General features: G+C 35.1%; 1 protein-coding gene across 4 annotated transcripts in view; it reads right to left on the bottom strand.

Moving 5' to 3' along the window:
- Positions 1-19,610, bottom strand: part of Lpin (phosphatidate phosphatase LPIN) — a 443,299-nt gene that overhangs the window by 186,919 nt on the left and 236,770 nt on the right. For all 4 annotated transcript variants that reach the window (XM_090407132.1, XM_090407133.1, XM_090407129.1 and 1 more), the window contains one exon: positions 19,272-19,341. In XM_090407132.1, coding sequence (XP_090263258.1) covers positions 19,272-19,341 — 70 coding nt within the window. The remainder of the gene's footprint in view (positions 1-19,271; positions 19,342-19,610) is intronic.

The following is a 19,610-nucleotide window of genomic DNA, read 5'->3' on the forward strand; positions in this document are numbered from 1 at the left end:
ACTACATCTGGTTCTACTATTATGGCCACTCAGGACTTGCTGAACAGACCTTACACACTCAACAACAGGATATGCTGGAAAAAAAAAAAAAGCCACCTTATTCCACAGGAGAAAATATAAATATGGAAGACTGTTCCATGGAATCTGCAGTCTTAAGGAACTACCCAAACTTAGAATTTCATCCCGAAAGCCAAGAACATCCATCCTAGCACATCAGGGGGGCATGGTTTAGGACTTTAGATTTGCTTTTATTACTCTGTTTTATTTACACAATGTTGTGCCTGCATGCAAAATATCAGTTTGTTCATTGTTTTCTGAAAATGAAATTTAACTTTGCAAAATATTGGAAATATTAATTAAAAGTTACTCTAATTTTTCTCAGAACTCTCATATGATTATTTCTGACCTAACTCTCAGATCCATAACTTAATATACTGTCCATATCGTAATTTCCTTAATATAGTTAAGAACAACCAAAGTACAGTGTTTCAAAAAAGAATGTCCCAATTTGAAAATTGTATATCTCTGCAACCACAAACCACAAATGAATGCAACTTGTACCATATGAACGGCCTTGGCCCAGAGTTTGATATGATGACCGCTAGATGCCACTACTAGCACCCAAATAACTGCTACGCTTAGTTAATGAGAAAATGGCATCTAGTCAACAGAAGGCGTTTTGTGTTCTCAAATTTAGCAAGACTGAGCCCGTGATTATGGTGCAGCGTGCGTTTAGACGATGTTATGGAATTGATCCACCACTGGACAAAAACATTCGTCATTGGTATCGACAATTTCAAGAAACAGGGTGTTTATGTAAGGGAAAGAGTCTTGGATGACCATGAACCTCAGAGGGGAATGTGCAATGAATTCAAGAGGCTTTTCAGTGAAGCCTGCGCAAGTCCACTCGTCGTGCTAGCCGAGAACTTACCATCCCTCATGTGATTGTTTGGCGTGTGTTACAACGACATTTGCTTATGAAGCCATACAGATTGCAACTGGTGCAAGCTCTTCGTGTAGGTGACAAAAAAATATATACTGCTGGTTTGGTGTATTGGCTAATTTCTCTTACCCCATATAAATTTATTCATCTCGCTTCACACCATACCAGCTTTGCTTAAACTCTTGTCTAATTCCATATGATGAAATATCTTACTTGTTCTATAGGTTCTCCACTGAGAAAGCAGCTGGTTTTTTTTATGTTCTTACCTATTTTCATAGTTTTGGTCTTTTGTTGCTGATTTTCATGCCAAATCTGTTAGAGCTGTTATTATGCCATTTAGTTGCAGAATCCTGATTCCTGGAGGCTTGCACTGGATGTGTTTAGGAGTACATTGTTTGCATAAAGTAAAGAGCTAAGTTTGATATCTCTGATTCTAATATCAGGTTTAATGCCACTTTCCTTCATAACGCAACTCATACAGTTGATGAAGAGCGGAGATAATGAGCGCCTCTTGTCTTACACCTGATTTTACATCAAACCATTTTCCTGTATTTCCTTGAATTCTAACTGCTGACTATTTCTAACTTAAATATAGACTATATATTGCTCTATATGATGTTTCATTTCCTTCATATAACTGTAGTGTTTTGGAAAGCTTTTCTCTGGGCACCATGTCATATGACTTTTTCAGATCTATAAAACTTAATTACAGATCCTTGTCATATTTCCATGATTTCTTGACAACTTCTATTTGGCCTGAACTCAGCTGCTTCTTCTCCAAGTTTCCCCTTCAACAATTTGTATTAGCCTCTTTTCATTGCATAAATCTTACCAGAACACTTACTAGATAAATTCCTCTAATTCTCGCATTCAGATTTACCCCCCCCCCTTTTTTTTTTTACATTTTTTACCTTTATATTTTTCTCTGTGTCCCTATTCGGCATTTTCCAACTTATTTGTTAAAAATTTTTGATATGCTTTCTTATTGTCCAGGACTGTTCCTTAAACATCACGTGTTCATCATGGCATTCTTATTTTTCTATCCTTTCAAACAACTTCACCACATAATCTCCATAGCTGAATTAATGAATGTTTTCGTCAGAGTTTACCACTGAGACGCCAAGGTTTGGTTCTTGTTTTCAAACTACTTCATTTTTATACCAATAATGTTCATATAAGGTGCTTAAAGGCTGGATAACTGGGAGGAGACCTCCACATGGCCTTTTGGGGAAAAGCACAAATTAAGTCCTGATCATGGCTTCTGACGTGATGTCCAATCCTCACCTTTTTGTGGTGTGCCCTTCTTCTTGAATGGCAGCAATATCAATAAGAGAATGACATAGGCTAACATCAGTATAGTGAACTGGACAATGAGATTTGTGCTTATGGCCCCACAGATGGTTCTACTAAGGAAGAAGTGGAAGAATTTTTGAACGAAGATGGGATGGCAATTTGGAACTTAGCCGACCAAATTGTATTCATATTGGCTTAAACCATAACTCAAATGATGATATAACATGATAGAATATCATGTTGGTTGGTTAAACAAGGCTCCCCATTGTTTTCATTGAGGAACCAGAGCGAAGAGCGAAAAGTCACCTACAGGAACAAATCCCAACTCAACATCAACAGAGACCAAGATTGGCATCATCAACATAAGAAGCACCAGTGGAAAAGAAATGGAACTAGAAGAACTGGATAAGTACCAGACTGACATAATAGGTGTTACCGAAACAGGTGAGATTTTTCTAAGCAACAAATACAGGATGTTATATTGGCAATAACAAATCAGGAAAATAAAGAGTAGCTATAATAAACGCTAAACATAATCTTCTTGAATGGCAGCAGTATCAATAAGAGAGTGACGTGGGCTAACATCAGAATAGGGAACTGGACAATGAGATTTGTGCTTATGGTCCCACAGATGGTTCTACTAAGGAAGAAGTGGAAGAATTTTTTGAGGCATTAGAGAAGGCAGCTAATACAATGAAAAATGAAAAGTTCGTCCTTGTTGGAGATCTAAACAGCAATACAGGAAATTATTACATGATATTACATGAGAAAAGCAAAACTAATATAATGGCAAGTACCTGCTAGATTTTTGCTCAGGACATGGACTAGATATTACTAACACCATGTTTCAAAATAAAAATGTGCACAAATTCACATGGAGAGAACATGCAAGGAATAAGAAAGGTCTCAATGACTATTTATTGTTGACAGTGACGTTTTTCCACTGGCTCAGGACACAAGAGTATACAGAGGATTTAAAACAGGAAGTGATCACCATTTAGTGTTGAGCAGGATAAAACCGAACTTTATATTGAAAAGAAAGGTGTGTAAGATAGTTTAGAAATGAATCAAAGTTGAACAGCTATCAGATATGAACTGTAAACTCAAGTACACAAACATTATTCAAGAAAAGCTGAAAGAATTTAAAAACATGAACCAAACCCTGGAGATTCAGTGGCAAACTCTAGAGAAAACTTTGATTCATTTAGAGAGGCATGTGGTAAGGTAATCTGCAAGGATAGAAAAACCAGAACTCCATGGTGGACTCAGGGAGTTAAAGATGCAGTCAAGGAAAAGGAGAAAGCTTATCAAAAGTTCCACGCAAGTAAGCCAGCTTGTGCTCGTAGGGAATACAGAGAAAAATGTAAGAAAGCAAAACACCATGTAAATTTAGCTAAACAAAAAGCCATGGGAAAACTTTGGTAAGAACATAGAAAATAAATATCAGGAAGGCAGTAAAATATTCTAGAGGCTAATGAAAAAGCTCAGAAATGGAGGAAAGAGTACTGGAAAAGGAATCAGAGATGATAAAGATAACATGAAAACTGAAGATAAAGATATACTTGATGTATGGAGCATTACTTTGAAAGATTGCTAAATGAAACAAGCAGTGACAGCATAGTGGAAGAATACGCTCAACAGGAATGCCATCTAGAATACACATCCATACTTGAAGTAGAAAAAGTATCACAAACCTGAAATGTTGAAAGGCAGCGGAAGTAGATGATATTCAACCAGAAATATTAAAATATGGAGGTATAAAAGTTTTACAGTGGCTACATGCATAATTCACAAGGCCTGGTCAGAGGGTTGAATTCCAGATGATTGGAGTAGAGCACTAATACTATCAATCTATAAAAAGGGAAATATAACTGAATATGAGAATTACAGAGGAAATTCTTTACTGAGCATTCCTGGTATGATTTATACAAGTATTTTTGAGAAATGGCTAAGAAAAATTATGGAGAAGAACTAGCTGGAGTCAGACCAGACAGAGGTTGTCAAGATCAGATTTTCACTTTAAGAAAAGTAGTTGAGAAATAATAGGAATATAACAAGGATCTGTATTTAAGTTTTGCAGATCTGGAAAAGACATATGAGAAGTTACCAAGAGGAAAATTTCATAACTCTCCAGTTAAATGGTCTTAATGGGACATTATATCAAGCAATATATAATCTCTATCTGAGTTGTAAATCAGCAGTTAGAATTGAAGGAGGTACAGGAAGATTGGTTTGATGTTAAGTCATGTGGGTGACAAGGGTGTGCATTATCCAAATTGTTATTCATCATCGATATGAATCAATCTTAGCTCTTTACTTTATACAGATGATGTTATATTCCTAAATAAATCCAGAATAAGTCAGCAGGATTCCCTGAGTAAATAAATTTGGCATGAAAATCAGCATTAAAAAAAAAAAAGACATAAAAATAGGCAATCGTTGAAAATGTCAACGATTCTGCGTTGTGAATGGAGAACCTGTGGAACAAGTAAAACATTTCAGCTATTTAGGCACAATTTTTAGTGAAGATGACAAATTAAATTTGGAAATAGACAACAGAATCAGCAAAGCTGGTATGGTAGGAAGTCAACTGAATAAATTTATATGTAACTAGAGAGAGAGATTAGTCAAAACACTAAATTAGCTGTATATACAAGACAGTGTTCAAACCAATTATAACTTGTGGATCTGAGAGCTGGATTAGAAATAAAACTCTAGATCAAAGACTGGAGATCACAGATATGAGGGTCCTGAGAAAGACTACGGGACTGAACAGGTGGCATCAATGGCAGTATCATTAGGTAAATGTTAAGATCTTACCTAATATTTTCATTTTTGCCAAGATGGCAGGAAAAAACGAAAGGAAAACCACAAACTAGGGAGAGTGATTCAGTAAAAAGTGTCTTAGAAGACAGAAATATAACATCTGATAATATTGGAATGTTGAGAAATAACAGGCTAATCTGGAGGAAAATTGTTGACAGGAAGTTAATAATATTTAACTAACTTTTCATGCAGTACTATCATAAGATCCTGTTCTCACTTTGAGGGTATATTCAGGAATTTGGTGATCATAATGTTTGTATAGTTAAGTCTATATTTACCTGTAAAAGCTGCTCAACTTGAATTCTTTTTAAAACTTTCTTATATACTGTTATTTTCAATGTGATATTCAATTTTTATCTTGCTTAGCATTAAGGGATGGTCACTTCCATTTGAGAAATTATCGACTTTACAACCGTGTAATAAATAACTACTTTAATATCCCGACATTTCGACCTTCATATCAAGGTCATTACCTGGAGTATATACAAGGACAAGCTGAGTTACATTTCACACAGTAAGCTAAAGAAACAATGATTTGATCATCGGTTATTCTACTGGCATGACATCTAGTGAAAAAAAAAAAAAAACTATAAAATATAACTAATAACATATCTAATATAACTATAAAATAAAAAACTAACTATATATATAAAAAAAAAACCAATAACCATTCCTTACATTAAAGGGACATCAGATAAACAGAATACTACAGAAATACAACCTCAAAGCCACCTTTAAACCTCCCGCAAAATTAAAAAGCTTACTCAACTCATCCAAAGACACACTCCCTCCGCAGGCCCACCCTGGAGTACACCGTATTTATTGCACCTGTAATCTACCATATATAGGGGAAACAGGATGTACAATTCCTGTCAGACACAAGGAGCATAAACAACACATTAAATATAATAACTATGGTGAAACCGGCCTTTCTGATCATGCCCTGAACACTTTACATAGAACTGACTGGAAAAGCACCAGTTGTTTACATCACGCCAAAACATGGTATGAATGCAAATTTAAGGAAGCCTGTGAGATTCTTATCAACCACCCCAATCTGAACAATAAATGATGGTCTAAAAATCCCAAGCATATGGAAGGCACATATTCTACCCACAGAAACTTTCTCCCTAAGAGTCAACTATAAACAGGACTAGATAATCCAGAATATTATATCTAGTATAACACTTGTAATGTTAAAAATAGTTTTCTTACAGTAACAATGATGTCCTATCTATAAGAGAATGTTTCTCTCATGTTATCTTAAATAGAATTTAGCTTTGATGTAGTTTCTAAATAATTAATTTGTAATTTATCTGTATTTTTTTCCCCCACTAGAGGTCATGCCAGTAGAATAACCGATGATCAAATCATTGTTTCTTTAGCTTCCTGTGTGAAATGTAACTCAGCTTGTCCTTGTATATACTCCAGATGATGACCTTCATATGAAGGTTGAAACGTCAGGAAATTAAATAGTTATTTATAACAAGGTTGTAAAGTCCATAATTTCTAAAATGAATGCCGATCACTGTGCAACACTAAAAGAAAGGATGGTCACTTCCAATTTCAAACAACTCTCTGTACACTCATATCCTGGACTAGTGTGTTGATATCACTATTAACAATGACCTTGTCGATGAGGCTCTTCTTAATTCTTGCATCTTCTCTCCACATGAACTTGTGCACAATACAAAGAGAGGAAAAATATGTTTATTGAAGTTACTAATATTTTGTTGTTTCAAGGATACTTGCGACATAAGACTGAATGATATAATCACGTAATCACAAGAAAGATATTTATTTAACCAAATATTTCGGTCTGGAAATAGCAGACCATCACCAATGGTATTACAAGAACAGTTTAAAAAATACAAGCTAGAATACCAACAATAGATCGTTAAAATTAGAACACGCCGCGTGATTTTATATCACTAAGTATGAAACGGAATATTTTGAAGTAGAAACATGATTGAATTTGCTATTAAAAAAAAAAATTTAATTAATGAGTAATCTTGATTACTTTCCCAGATTTTTGATATAGATAGTCATTACGATTCAGGTTGGGGCGATGGAGCAAGGTCTCCAAGCTTTCCTTGAACAAACGTTCAAATCTGTAATGGGATCTACGTAAGAGGCGAGTCCTGGACCAAAGGATGCTGTGGTCAGTTTCAATCCCGTGTTGAGCCAATCCAGACTTTTCAGGTTTGTTGTGAAGAATGGATGATTGATGTTCTTGGATTCTTTTTTCAAGAGAATGTCCAGTTTGTCCAAAATAAGAGAGACAGTTGCACGGAATTCGATAAACTCCAGGAAGAGATAAAGTTGAGCGTTTGTCTTTAGGAGAAGGAAAATGAGAAGACAATTTGTTAATAAGTGAATACGTAGTTGTTAAATCATATTTCTTTAAAATTCTTGTGATAGGTTCTGAAATACTGGAGATATAAGGAATAGGCACTCGACGTATTGAAACTTTGTTGTTTTGTGGAGGATTATAAGAACTGAGAAGATGTTGAGTACTTTTTTCAGAAAAGCCATCGAGTTTCATGTGTTGTTGGATAGTAGAAAGTTCTTTCTGTAGATAAAAGTAGAACAATTAAGTTTTGGCTCTTCTGATGAGGCATTTTATAATTCCTGTTTTTTGACATGGATGATGGGCTGATTCTTTAAGAATATAACGACCTGTGAATGTTGGTTTCCTGTATACTGTAGTTGTAAGAATATTTAAAGGTGATCGGATGAGGAGAACGTCTAAAAAAGATAACTGGTTGTTTTCTTCTAATTCCATAGTAAACTTTATGTGATGATGCAAGGAATTAATACTATTTAAAAAGGAAGGTAAAGCGTTTTTACTGTGAGGCCAAATAGTAAATATGTCATCTATATATCTTACCCAAAAAGATGGTTGAGGGAAAATAGATGTGAAGAGGACTTCCCATGGCCGTTCCTTCTACTTTATAATATTTTGAGGAAAGATGTCAGCAAGTAATTTTAAAGTTTCCTTGAGAGGTACATTGGTATATAAAGATTCTATATCAAAACTAATCATAAGATTTGTAGGTTGTAATGAGACATTTTTTAATTTTTCTAAGAAATCTGAGGAGTTTTTTAAAAAAGAATTAGAGTTGCTAATGTAAGATTTCAATAATTTAGCTAGATATTTGGCTATACGGTAAGTAGGAGAATCAATACAATCTACTATTGGACGAAGAGGATAGTCAATCTTATGGATTTTTGGAAGGCCATAAAATCTAGGAGGTCTTGCAAAATGAGTTTTAAGTCTTTCAATTGTGTCTTTATCCAAACTGATGCCTTCATCAAGGAGAGAATTTAATTTCTTTAGTTGTCTGTTGGTTGGATTATAATCAATTTCTTGTTATGTGGAGCGATCTCAAAGCAAAAGAGAAAGTTTTCTTCTGTAATTTGCTGAGTCCATAACTACTGTTGCTTTTCCCTTGTCAGCTTTAGTGATAATGAGGTGATTATTTTTTCTCGAGGACTGTAAAGATTTCATTTCAGAAAGAGATATGTTGGAAGGAGAAAGTTTAGCCTTAAGTAGAGACGAAGCGACTTCTAGACAAAGAGCATTAGCTTTATCAATGGTTAGACGATTAAGATTCCTTTCAATATTAACTAGGAAATCTAGATATGGTATTTTATTTGAAACAATAGAAAAATGATGTCCTTTTGACAGGATGAGGGTTTCGCTTTTAGTCAAAGGACGTCCGTATATATTTACAATCCAATTATCTGGAGTTATGAATGGCTTGGATTGTCTAGACGAAAGAGCTTCATATTTTTTTACTTCATAATATTTACCGGAACACTAGTTTATCTCTAATCCGTAATCAACTTAAAGCTGCTAAACGTGACCTTGCTATTCACAGTCATCAGATTTCTGATTTGCGAACCTATATATCCACAAATTTGGATCCACATCTTTCTCACAAGTTCTAGATGTGGCTAAACGTTCTACTCAACGTGCTTATAATAAACTAAGTCAACATCTTAACCGTAAATATGAAGCTCTTTCGTCTAGACAATCCAAGCCATTCATAACTCCAGATAATTGGATTGTAAATATATCCGGACATTCTTTGACTAAAAGCGAAACCCTCATCCTGTCAAAAGGAGATGATTTTTCTATTGTTACAAATAAAATACCATATCTAGATTTCCTAGTTATTATTGAAAGGAATCTTAATCATCTAACCAGATAAAGCTAATGCTCTTCGCCTAGAAGTCGCTTCGTCTCTACTTAAGGCTAAACTTTCTCCTTCCAACATATCTCCTTCTGAAATGAAATCTTTACAGTCCTCGAGAAAAAATAATCACCTCATCATCACTAAAGCTGACAAGGGAAAAGCAACATTAGTTATGAACTCAGCAAATTACAGAAGAAAACTTTCTCTTTTGCTTCGAGATCGCTCCACATATCAAGAAATTGATTATAATCCAACCAACAGACAACTAAAGAAATTAAATTCTCTCCTTGAAGTCATCAGTTTGGATAAAGACACAATTGAAAGACTTAAAACTCATTTTGCAAGACCTCCTAGATTTTATGGCCTTCCAAAAATCCATAAGATTGACTATCCTCTTCGTCCAATAGTAGATTGTATTGATTCTCCTACTTACCGTATAGCCAAATATCTAGCTAAATTATTGAAATCTTACATTGACAACTCTAATTCTTTTTTAAAAAACTCCTCAGATTTCTTAGAAAAATTAAAAAATGTCTCATTACAACCTACAGATCTTATGGTTAGTTTTGATATAGAATCTTTATATACCAATGTACCTCTCAAGGAAACTTTAAAATTACTTGCTGACATCTTTCCTCAAGATATTATAAAACTATTCGATTTTGTAATACATTCTGGATATTTCGTATGTCAAAACAAATTTTATAGCCAAGTAGAAGGAACGGCCATGGGAAGTCCTCTTTCTCTGGCTTTAGCCAACTTTTATTTAGAACATTTAGAAAAAGTCCTCATTGCATCTATTTTCCCTCAACCATCTTTTTGGGTAAGATATATAGATGACGTATTTACTATTTGGCCTCACAGCAAAAACGCTTTACCTTCCTTTTTAAACAGTATTAATTCCTTGCATCATCGCATAAAGTTTACTATGGAATTAGAAGAAAACAACCAGTTATCTTTTTTAGACGTTCTCCTCATCCGATCACCTTCAAATATTCTTACAACTACAGTATACAGGAAACCAACATTCACAGGTCGTTATATTCTTAAAGAATCAGCCCATCATCCACGTCAAAAAACAGGAATTATAAAATGCCTCATCAGAAGAGCCAAAACTAATTGTTCTACTTTTGATTATCTACAGAAAGAACTTTCTACTATCTAACAACACATGAAACTCGATGGTTTTTCTGAAAAAAGTACTCAATCTTCTCAATTCTTATAATCCTCCACAAAACAACAAAGTTTCAATACGTCGAGTGCCTATTCCTTATATCTCCAGTATTTCAGAACCTATCACAAGAATTTTAAAGAAATATGATTTAACAACTACGTATTCACCTATTAACAAATTGTCTTCTCATTTTCCTTCTCCTAAAGACAAACGCTCAACTTTATCTCTTCCTGGAGTTTATCAAATTCCGTGCAACTGTGATCTCTCTTATTTTGAACAAACTGGACATTCTCTTGAAAAAAGAATCCAAGAACATCAATCATCCATTCTTCACAACAAACCTGAAAAGTCTGGATTGGCTCAACACGGGATTGAAACTGACCACAGCATCCTTTGGTCCAGGACTTGCCTCTTACATAGATCCCGTTATAGGTTCGAACGTTTCTTCAAGGAAAGCATGGAGGCCTTGCTCCATCGCCCCAACCTGAATCGTAATGACCGTATATCTATATCAAAAATCTGGGAAAGTAATCAAGATTACTCATTAATTAATTTTTTTTTTTTTTTAATAGCAAATTCAATCATGTGTTTCTACTTCAAAATATTCCGTTTCATACTTAGTGATATAACATCACGCGGCGTGTTCTAATTTTAACGATCTATTGTTGGTATTCTAGCTTGTATTTTTTAAACTGTTCTTGTAATACCACTGACGATGGTCTGCTACTTCCAGACCGAAATATTTGGTTAAATAAATATCTTTCTTGTGATTATGTGATTATATCATTTACTAATATTTTGCTGGTTTTCTACTCTTTATCTTCAGAGAAGTAATTATAACCACAACAATTACACAGCACTGAAATACATAACTGTGGAAAACAATTCATATTTTAACTGAAACAAAGCTAATGTCCTTACATGGCATCCTCTATGGGGTGGATAGGCTATCTGGTCTCAAGATGACTATCTCCCAGATCTCTGGCAAATTAATGCAACCATTACTTGTTGAGATTAGGGGAGTGCTTAATAGCTGATGCAGGTTCTAAAAATAGTCTCCTAGAACTATGTCTTCTTCTTAATCTTGAATGCGATTAGCAGACCATGCACTGCCAATCACAATTTACTACACATATGATCGCTGATGAAATTTTTGTGTTCTTCTAGATGGATGTTAACTGATCTATCAGTGTGTCCAAAGTAGGATAAATTGCAGGAACAATAAACCTTATACACTCTAGGATGGGTTGTGCAAGAGTATGAAGCTGATCTTTAGAACAGATGAAGATACTTAGCTAAATGAGAGGTTTAACAGTGACAAGGAGATCAACTTGTAGAGAATTTTAGCTATTTTTTTCCTGATATACACACACACACACACACACACACTAGGGTGGTCTGAAAAGTTCTTGGCCTCGAACCATAGATGACAACATTATCAGCAAGATTTTTTTTTCTAAGTTGGTACATCTGTCATAAGCATCCATGTGAAATTGCAAGTCATTCTATCAAGTAATTTGTTTTATACAGCTGTTTGAAGCAAACATGCCCTTCTATATCACTTGAAATGGATAAAATTGAGTATCGTGCAGTTATAAAATTCTTTGTAAAAGAAGGTTTAACAACAAAAGAAATTAATTCAAAGTTCATAAAAGTTCATAAAAGTTTATGGGCACTTTTCGTTTTCAACAATTAAGAAAGGCGCTACAGAGTTTAAATGTGGCCGTACCATCCTTGAAGATGATCCACATGAAGGACATCCAAAAAGTGTAACAACACCAGAAATCATTGATCAAGTGCATGATATGGTATTGGATGACCGGCGAGTGAAAGTGAGTGAAATTGCTGAGACTACAGGCATTTCAAAAGAATGTGTAGGATATATTTTGCATGAAGAATTGCAAACGAAAAAGCTTTGAGTGAGATGGGTGCCATGCTTGCTCATAGCAGATCAAAAATGCACTCACATGAAAATCTCTGAATAGTGCTTGGAGCGTTTTAACAAGAATAAAACTGATTTTGTGCATCAATTTATTACTATGGATGAGACTTGGATTCACCAATTATACACCAGAATCCAAACAGCAGTCAAAAGAGTGGACAGAAACCAGTTGTTCAGCACCAAAGAAGACAAAGTCAGTTCCATCAGCAGGAAAGGTCATGGCATCAGTGTTTGGGATGCTAAAGGCATTTTGTTTATTAATTATCTTGAAAAGGGCAAAACAATAACTGGGGAATATTATTCCGATCTTTTAATCAGACTAGATGAAAAAATTTGTGAGAAAAGGCCCAGTTTGCAAAAGAAAAAAATCATCTTTCATCAGGACAATGCACCTGCCCACAAAGGTGTTTTGGTAATGAAAAAATTAAGTGATCTGAACTATGAATTGTTGGAATATCCACCCTATTTCCCAGATTTGGCTCCCTCCGACTTCTGTCTCTTCCCAAAACTAAAACTCTTCCTCGCTGGTCAGCGTTTTTCTTCGAATCAAGAAGTGATTGCAGCTGTAGAGGATTATTTTGCAAATCTTACTGAGAACCACTACAGGGACAGGATAATGGCGCTGGAATAAATGTATTAGTCTTAAGAGAGATTATGTTGAAAATAAAAATAATTTTGAAATTATAAATTCGTTTTTTTCATTAAGACAAGAACTTTTCAGACCACCCTCGTGTATATATATATAGCCTTAACATATGAGATGGAAATAGTTTAGATGTAATCTTACGAGTTGGTTGCAGGGTGAATGGCAGGGCATGCAGCATTTTATCTATTATATACTGGCTATAGCCATTGGCTTAAAAAGGTGTTGCAAAATCCCTGAGCTCAGTTTCATGGGCTGTGTCATTTGAACATTTGAACAAATAGCCCTGACTTGTGAGTACATGTTTTGAGGATGCCATAGTATTGGATAGGATGATAATGTGATTGCTTGTGTAAATACCTTCCAGTATGAGTGGGTTTCTGTAAATGGAAAAGGATAATGAACACATATGAAATCATGTCACTATTGTACCTAGAAAGAGGAGACAATTGCCACTTTCTTTTTTCTATGGTGAAGTTAATTTTAGGATGTTGGCTATTAAGATGTGTTAAAAATGTACCCAACATGTCTGGACCATGAGGTCAAATAGCAAACACATCATCAACCAAACTATGAATTTAAGTGTGGCTGTGTCGAGTGCTTGGTTTCAAAATGTTCCACATACAAGTTAGTGTGGGGGGGGGGAGAATCCATGTAGTCCCATCCAGCTGTTCGTATATTTTTCTTTTACATAAAGACACTGAATACATGGTGAACCTGAATAATTAAATTATGTTGTGGGGGAATGTGGCCTAATGAGGATAAGGGTCTGTCAAGGTTAAATTTTTTTTATTTTTAAAATCAATGTTTTAAAGTATAAAGAATTTTTAAAAGATGAAGGGGAGTCTGTGAGAGAGACAGAAGTGATATGGATAAATGTGTGGACCAGTTCCATGTTTACTATTGGACAAAGGGAGGTATAGGGTTCGTGAATTCTGGGAACAGCATACATCCAGGGTGCTTTGACATCATGAGGTTTAAGTTTTTTTTCTAGTAATCTCTTTGGGCCAAGATGTGATTTTTTTTTTTTTTTTTTAAAATAATTTATACACTTTTTTCTTCTGAACATTTTGTAGGATTCAAATCTATAATCTGATGTGTAAAGACTCCTTAAAGAGATGATTTTTTTTGGTAATCCATCTGATCCATAATAACAGTTGCATTTTCTTTATCTGCTTTTATTAAAATAGTTTGTTTGTTCCTTTATTATTATTATTACGGGTATCTCCATGGAGTCAGTAGACTCATCGCAGGAGGCCCAAACTAGCAAAACAATATCTGTCATATCTCTTCTTGAATTCATTTACAGACGAAGAGCTCACAACTAAGTCAGGCAATGAATTCCACTCATTCACCACCCTCCAGGCAAAAAACCTTGTTCTGACACCTTTGTTAACCACACTCTTCTTTAATTTCCAGGGATGACCTCTTGTTCTTCAATCATTATCACACAGCTGAAACATTTCCCCTGCATCAATCCTATAAAAACCTTTCAGTAATTTAAATGTTTCTATCATATCCCCTCTTCTTCGCCTATCAACCAATCTCTGCAATCCACAAGCTCTCAATCTATCAATGCAGGGAGCATTTTTTTACATCACTCACCAACTTGGTCACTCTTCTCTGAACCCTCTCCACAGCCTTCTCATCTCCAAGGAATCTAGGTGACCAGACCTGAGCACAGTAATCCAAATGTGGAAGTATCAACGCTTTATAAAGGGGAATAATAACCTCTTTATCTCTGGATGTCAGTGTGTTCCTCAACAACCAAGTAATCCTATGTACAATCTTGGACACCTTAGCAGTGTCCTCTGAACTTCATCTCCCTATCTACCAACACCCCTAAGTCCCTAGCCTCATCAATCTCTTGGAGTACCTTTCCATCAATGTAGTACACAGCTGGTAATCTTTTAATCCCAAAATGCATGACTTTACACTTTTCCACATTGAACTGACATCATCTTTTGCCCATTTTACCAGCTTATTTAAATCATCCTGCAAACTTTCAACATCAGCTTGATTTTTTATTGCGCTACCCAACTTTGCATCATCAGCAAACAACTGAATATCTCCCTTTAAGCCATTTCCTATATCATTTATATACAAATTAAACAATAATGGCCCAAACTTTCTAAGTGCTAATATTTCTTTATGTGGAATGTTATTCTTAGGAGGTTTGGATTTCATCAGAATACTGACCACATCCAAATGAATGCTATTAGCCACTGTGGGTACAAAAGCATAGATACCAACATTCCACATTAGTCATATTTTCAAAACTGATACCTCTTTGGGAGCAGTGGTAAAATTATACCATCAAGAAGCATGCTAACTGTATCTGCTGAGTGGCTGTAACTATACATTCACAGCTATGCATTGTTGTCATAGCCACAGTCTGGAACTGCTTTGTTGAAGAGCAGCAAATTTTTTTCAGACCGCAGTTCATCACCTTTTCAAATTCTTTAGAGGTAGCATTTTCAGATTGTAGAAAACAGACCAAAGTTCTGGATTAAGGATTTCTGACAGCTCTTACTTTACCTTAGACACACCACTGATATACAAACGTTCATATCTGATTAATGCAGGTTGAAATATAATTACCTATACTTCTTAGAAATTTAAACAACTAATTATAAGAAATTCTCTTAATTATCAGTGACACATATAACCTGAAAGCAATACATCTTATTCCTTCTACATAGCTGTGGTTTCCTCCACAAAGCACATCACAATTTGTCCTGTACACACCAGATGACAAACTGGAAGTACAAAATGTTTTGTTGCATCACACCTCATGGACAAGAATGCAATAATAATACAATTTAAATGGTGCCTGCTGTGAATGTGTTAAAAGCCCAACTGGAAAGCAGAAGAATGATGGATGCCAGTTTGGTGGAGTATCTGTGGAAGTACCTACAGAAAAGACAGAGCTGAAATAGACCATCTATGAAATGGAGTCAGTCAGTGAGGGAGGATGGAAGATTTGGTTGATCATCTAACAGTTTAATTGCACTCCTCTAGACAGCATCAATTTTTAGGTGTACCACCCCAAACATGAATCATATTTTAAGGATGAACAGATTTAGGATTCACAGAAGTTAGTAATCGGATGGTGAAAAGTAGTGTCTTGAGTAGTAAAGAATGCCTAGTTTTTTTTAGAGCTTAAGAAGTGTGTGATAATGATTAGTGAGACCCTTGTTGCGAGAAAGAAAACACAACTGTGTTTTGGTAGTGTTATCCTCATACTCCACTCAAGAATGGGATGGGGATCAGTGTTTGAACTACTGATTCTAGAAGATCATGAGATTTGGAATTGTACAAGGCACTGCATGGTAATTATATGAATAGGACCAACAGAGTGCACTCTCTTCAACATAATGGAGGATAGGATTACTGGTCATTTATGTAGAGGAGAAAGAGGATATGTGACAACACAGAGCTCTGGAGCAAAGCTCAAAGAGAGGAAGTCATCCTACTATGGGAACAAGCAGTGAATAGCAGAGAAAAAAAAACCCTGACAACCAGTTAGAGAGGGCAGAGGGTTGACTGTAAGGTGGAATATCTACTGAGTAGTTCTCAATTCCATACAGATAATGAGACTCTGAATGTCAAGCGCAACAGCAGGAGTCTCCAAATGTTTTGATGGCACATGTCGAGAATGACAAATGATGTAGGGATCTACTTGGTTTAAATCAAATCACTGCAAACTATACAAACATTTTGCAGTGATTTGATTTAAAGCTTCTATAGCTAAAATATAAAACTGCATAGTGAAATTATGTAAAGGATATTATATACATTTAAATTGTATAGCCAGATTTAAATTTTCCTGCTGATCAAGAATGGCAGAATCCATTCTGGTAGTCACTGACTAACTGGCAGGCCCTCTAAGCACTGGAGAAGTTGATTGTTAATAACTTCCAATTATTCTAGAGAGACTGAGATGGGGTGACCAACTGATAGTTTGATGGCACACTTCACCTTTTTTGGAATAGGTTGAATGTATACTTGCTTCCATGTATTGAGATAAATGCTAGCTGGGCATAAAAGACTGGAGATAATACAAGGACAGGTGTAGTTCTGTATCACAACTTTGGAATACAATTGGAGGGCTATCATCAGGAGATAAGTTACTAGACTTTAAATAGAGAAATGCACATTACATAAAATAATGTTTTAAATAACAGCTTCACACATGTAAGAGGAAACTAAATAGAATTTAATACTCCTATCTATTTTGCTCAATATGTCATGAGCTTCATTCAGGGAGAGGCCAGAAGAACTGATATTATTTAAATTCTGAATATAAGAACAGGTCATACAACATGCATATACTAAGGTGGTCTGAAAAGTTCTCGGCCTAACAATGAAATAACGAATTTATAATTTCCAATTTATTTTTATTTTTCAACATAATCTCTCTTAAGACTAATACATTTATTCCAGCACCATTATCCCGTCCCTGTAGTGGTTCTCAGTAAGATCTGCAAAATAATCCTCTACAGCTGCAATCACTTCTTGATTTGAAGAAAAACGCTGACCAGAGAGAAAGAGTTTTAGTTTTGGGAAGAGACAGAAGTCAGAGGGAGCTAAATCTAGGGAATAGGGAAGATGTTCCAACAATTCATAGTGCAGATCCCTAAATTTTCCTATTGCCAAAACACCTTTGTAGGCAGGTACATTGTCTTGATGAAAGATGATTTTTAATTCTGCAAACCGGGTCTTTTCTCAAAAATTTTTTTGTCTAGTCTGGTTAGAAGATCGGAATAATATTCCCTGCTTACTGTTTTATCATTTTCAAGATAATTAATAAACAAAACGCCTTTAGCATCCCAAAACACCGATGCCATGACCTTTTCTGCTGATGGAACCGACTTTGTCTTCTTTGGAGCTAAACAACTGGCTTCTGTCCACTCTTTTGATTGCTGTTTGGATTCTGGTGTGTAATGGTGAATCCAAGTCTCATCCATAGTAATAAATCGATGCACAAAATTAGTTTTATTCTTGTTAAAATGCTCCAAGCACTGTTCAGAGATTTTCATGCTAGTGCATTTTTGATCTGCCGTGAGCAAGCATGGCACCCATCTCACTCAAAGCTTTTTCATTTGCAATTCTTCATGCAAAATATATCCTATACATTCTTTTGAAATGCCTATAGTCTCAGCAATTTCACGCACTTTGACTCGCCGGTCATCCAATACCATATTGTGCACTACTTGATCAATGATTTCTGGTGTTGTTACACTTTTTGGAAGTCCTTCGTGTGAATCATCTTCAAGGCTGGTATATGACCACGTTTATACTCGGCAGCTCATTTCTTAATTGTCAAAAACGAAGGAGAAGAATGCCAATAAACTTTTATGATCTTTGAATGAATCTCTTTTGGTGTTAAACATTCTTTTATGAAGGATTTTATAACCGAAGGATTTTTATCCATTTCAAGGGATACAGACAACACTTTTGCTTCATACAGCTGTATAAAACAAACTACTTGATAGAATGACTTGCAATCTCACATGGATGCTTATGATAGATGTACCAACTTAGAAACAAAAATCTTGCTGACAGTGTTGCCATCTATGGTCGAGGCCGAGAAGAAACCTTTTCAGACAACCCTTGTAATATCATGTGTCTGTTGCAGCTATCCAGTGGGAGGAAACACTATTAAAGTTCAGAGACATGGGTGAAGATGTATAATTAATAGACACTCAAATCTGAACCTATTGTAGTGCAGCATCTTGGTATGATTTAGTGAACTACGGTGTCGATGGCATGAGAAGCAAGGTCTGAACCTTCAGATTCCAAAAATCTTGTATAATCTTGATGTTCTTGGGTTCTAACCATAGCAGAACAGCCATTCTGTCAAAAGTAGCAAAGATGACAAGAACGGGATATTTGATAAACACCACGCAAGGATAGAACTGATAATGTATCTTTGATAGGTAGTAAAAAAGATTACAACTTCTATGCTGGTTGGAAGGTGGTATACAAATTATATCTCAACAAATAATTACAAAAATAAAGAGCCTAAAAAGCTTTGTTCTGGCTACAGTAAATTAAAATAAAACCAGTTTTTTTTTTTTTTTTTTTTTTAAAAAACTGTATATTTCTTTCAGATAAATTTTATGACATGATTCACAACTGTTATTTTTTCTGCACTCCACAATCATATACTTATCCATTTTTCAGTGGATAGTTAATCACACAATTAAAAGGCTCAACAGGAATGAGAGAGAAAATAAATTTACCTCAGGCAGAGGTTTCTGATACATTACAAACGAAAGTAGCACAGGTGCAGCCGTCTGCCAGTTGTAATACCTAGTATTGAAAAGACTTAAATAAATAAATGTAATTGCATGAAGATGAAATAATAAGTCTAAAAAATTCACTATTAAAAATTAAAAACTACTGCACATGACATAGTATTTCATTTAGAAAATGGAATCGAAATAAAACTATTCTACATATAATTAAGATTAAAAGAAAGTGGGGTATATCACTGCTTGTTATTATTCTAAATGAAATAATTTTAAATTAAATTCAGACTAAGCACAGATAATTTATTATCTCTAAAGAATTACTGTGAT

Source organism: Typopeltis vanoorti, chromosome 17 (assembly GCF_054136105.1).
Source record: "Typopeltis vanoorti isolate ZY-2024b chromosome 17, IOZ_Tvanoo_1.0, whole genome shotgun sequence".
Lineage (NCBI taxonomy): Eukaryota > Metazoa > Arthropoda > Arachnida > Uropygi > Thelyphonidae > Typopeltis > Typopeltis vanoorti.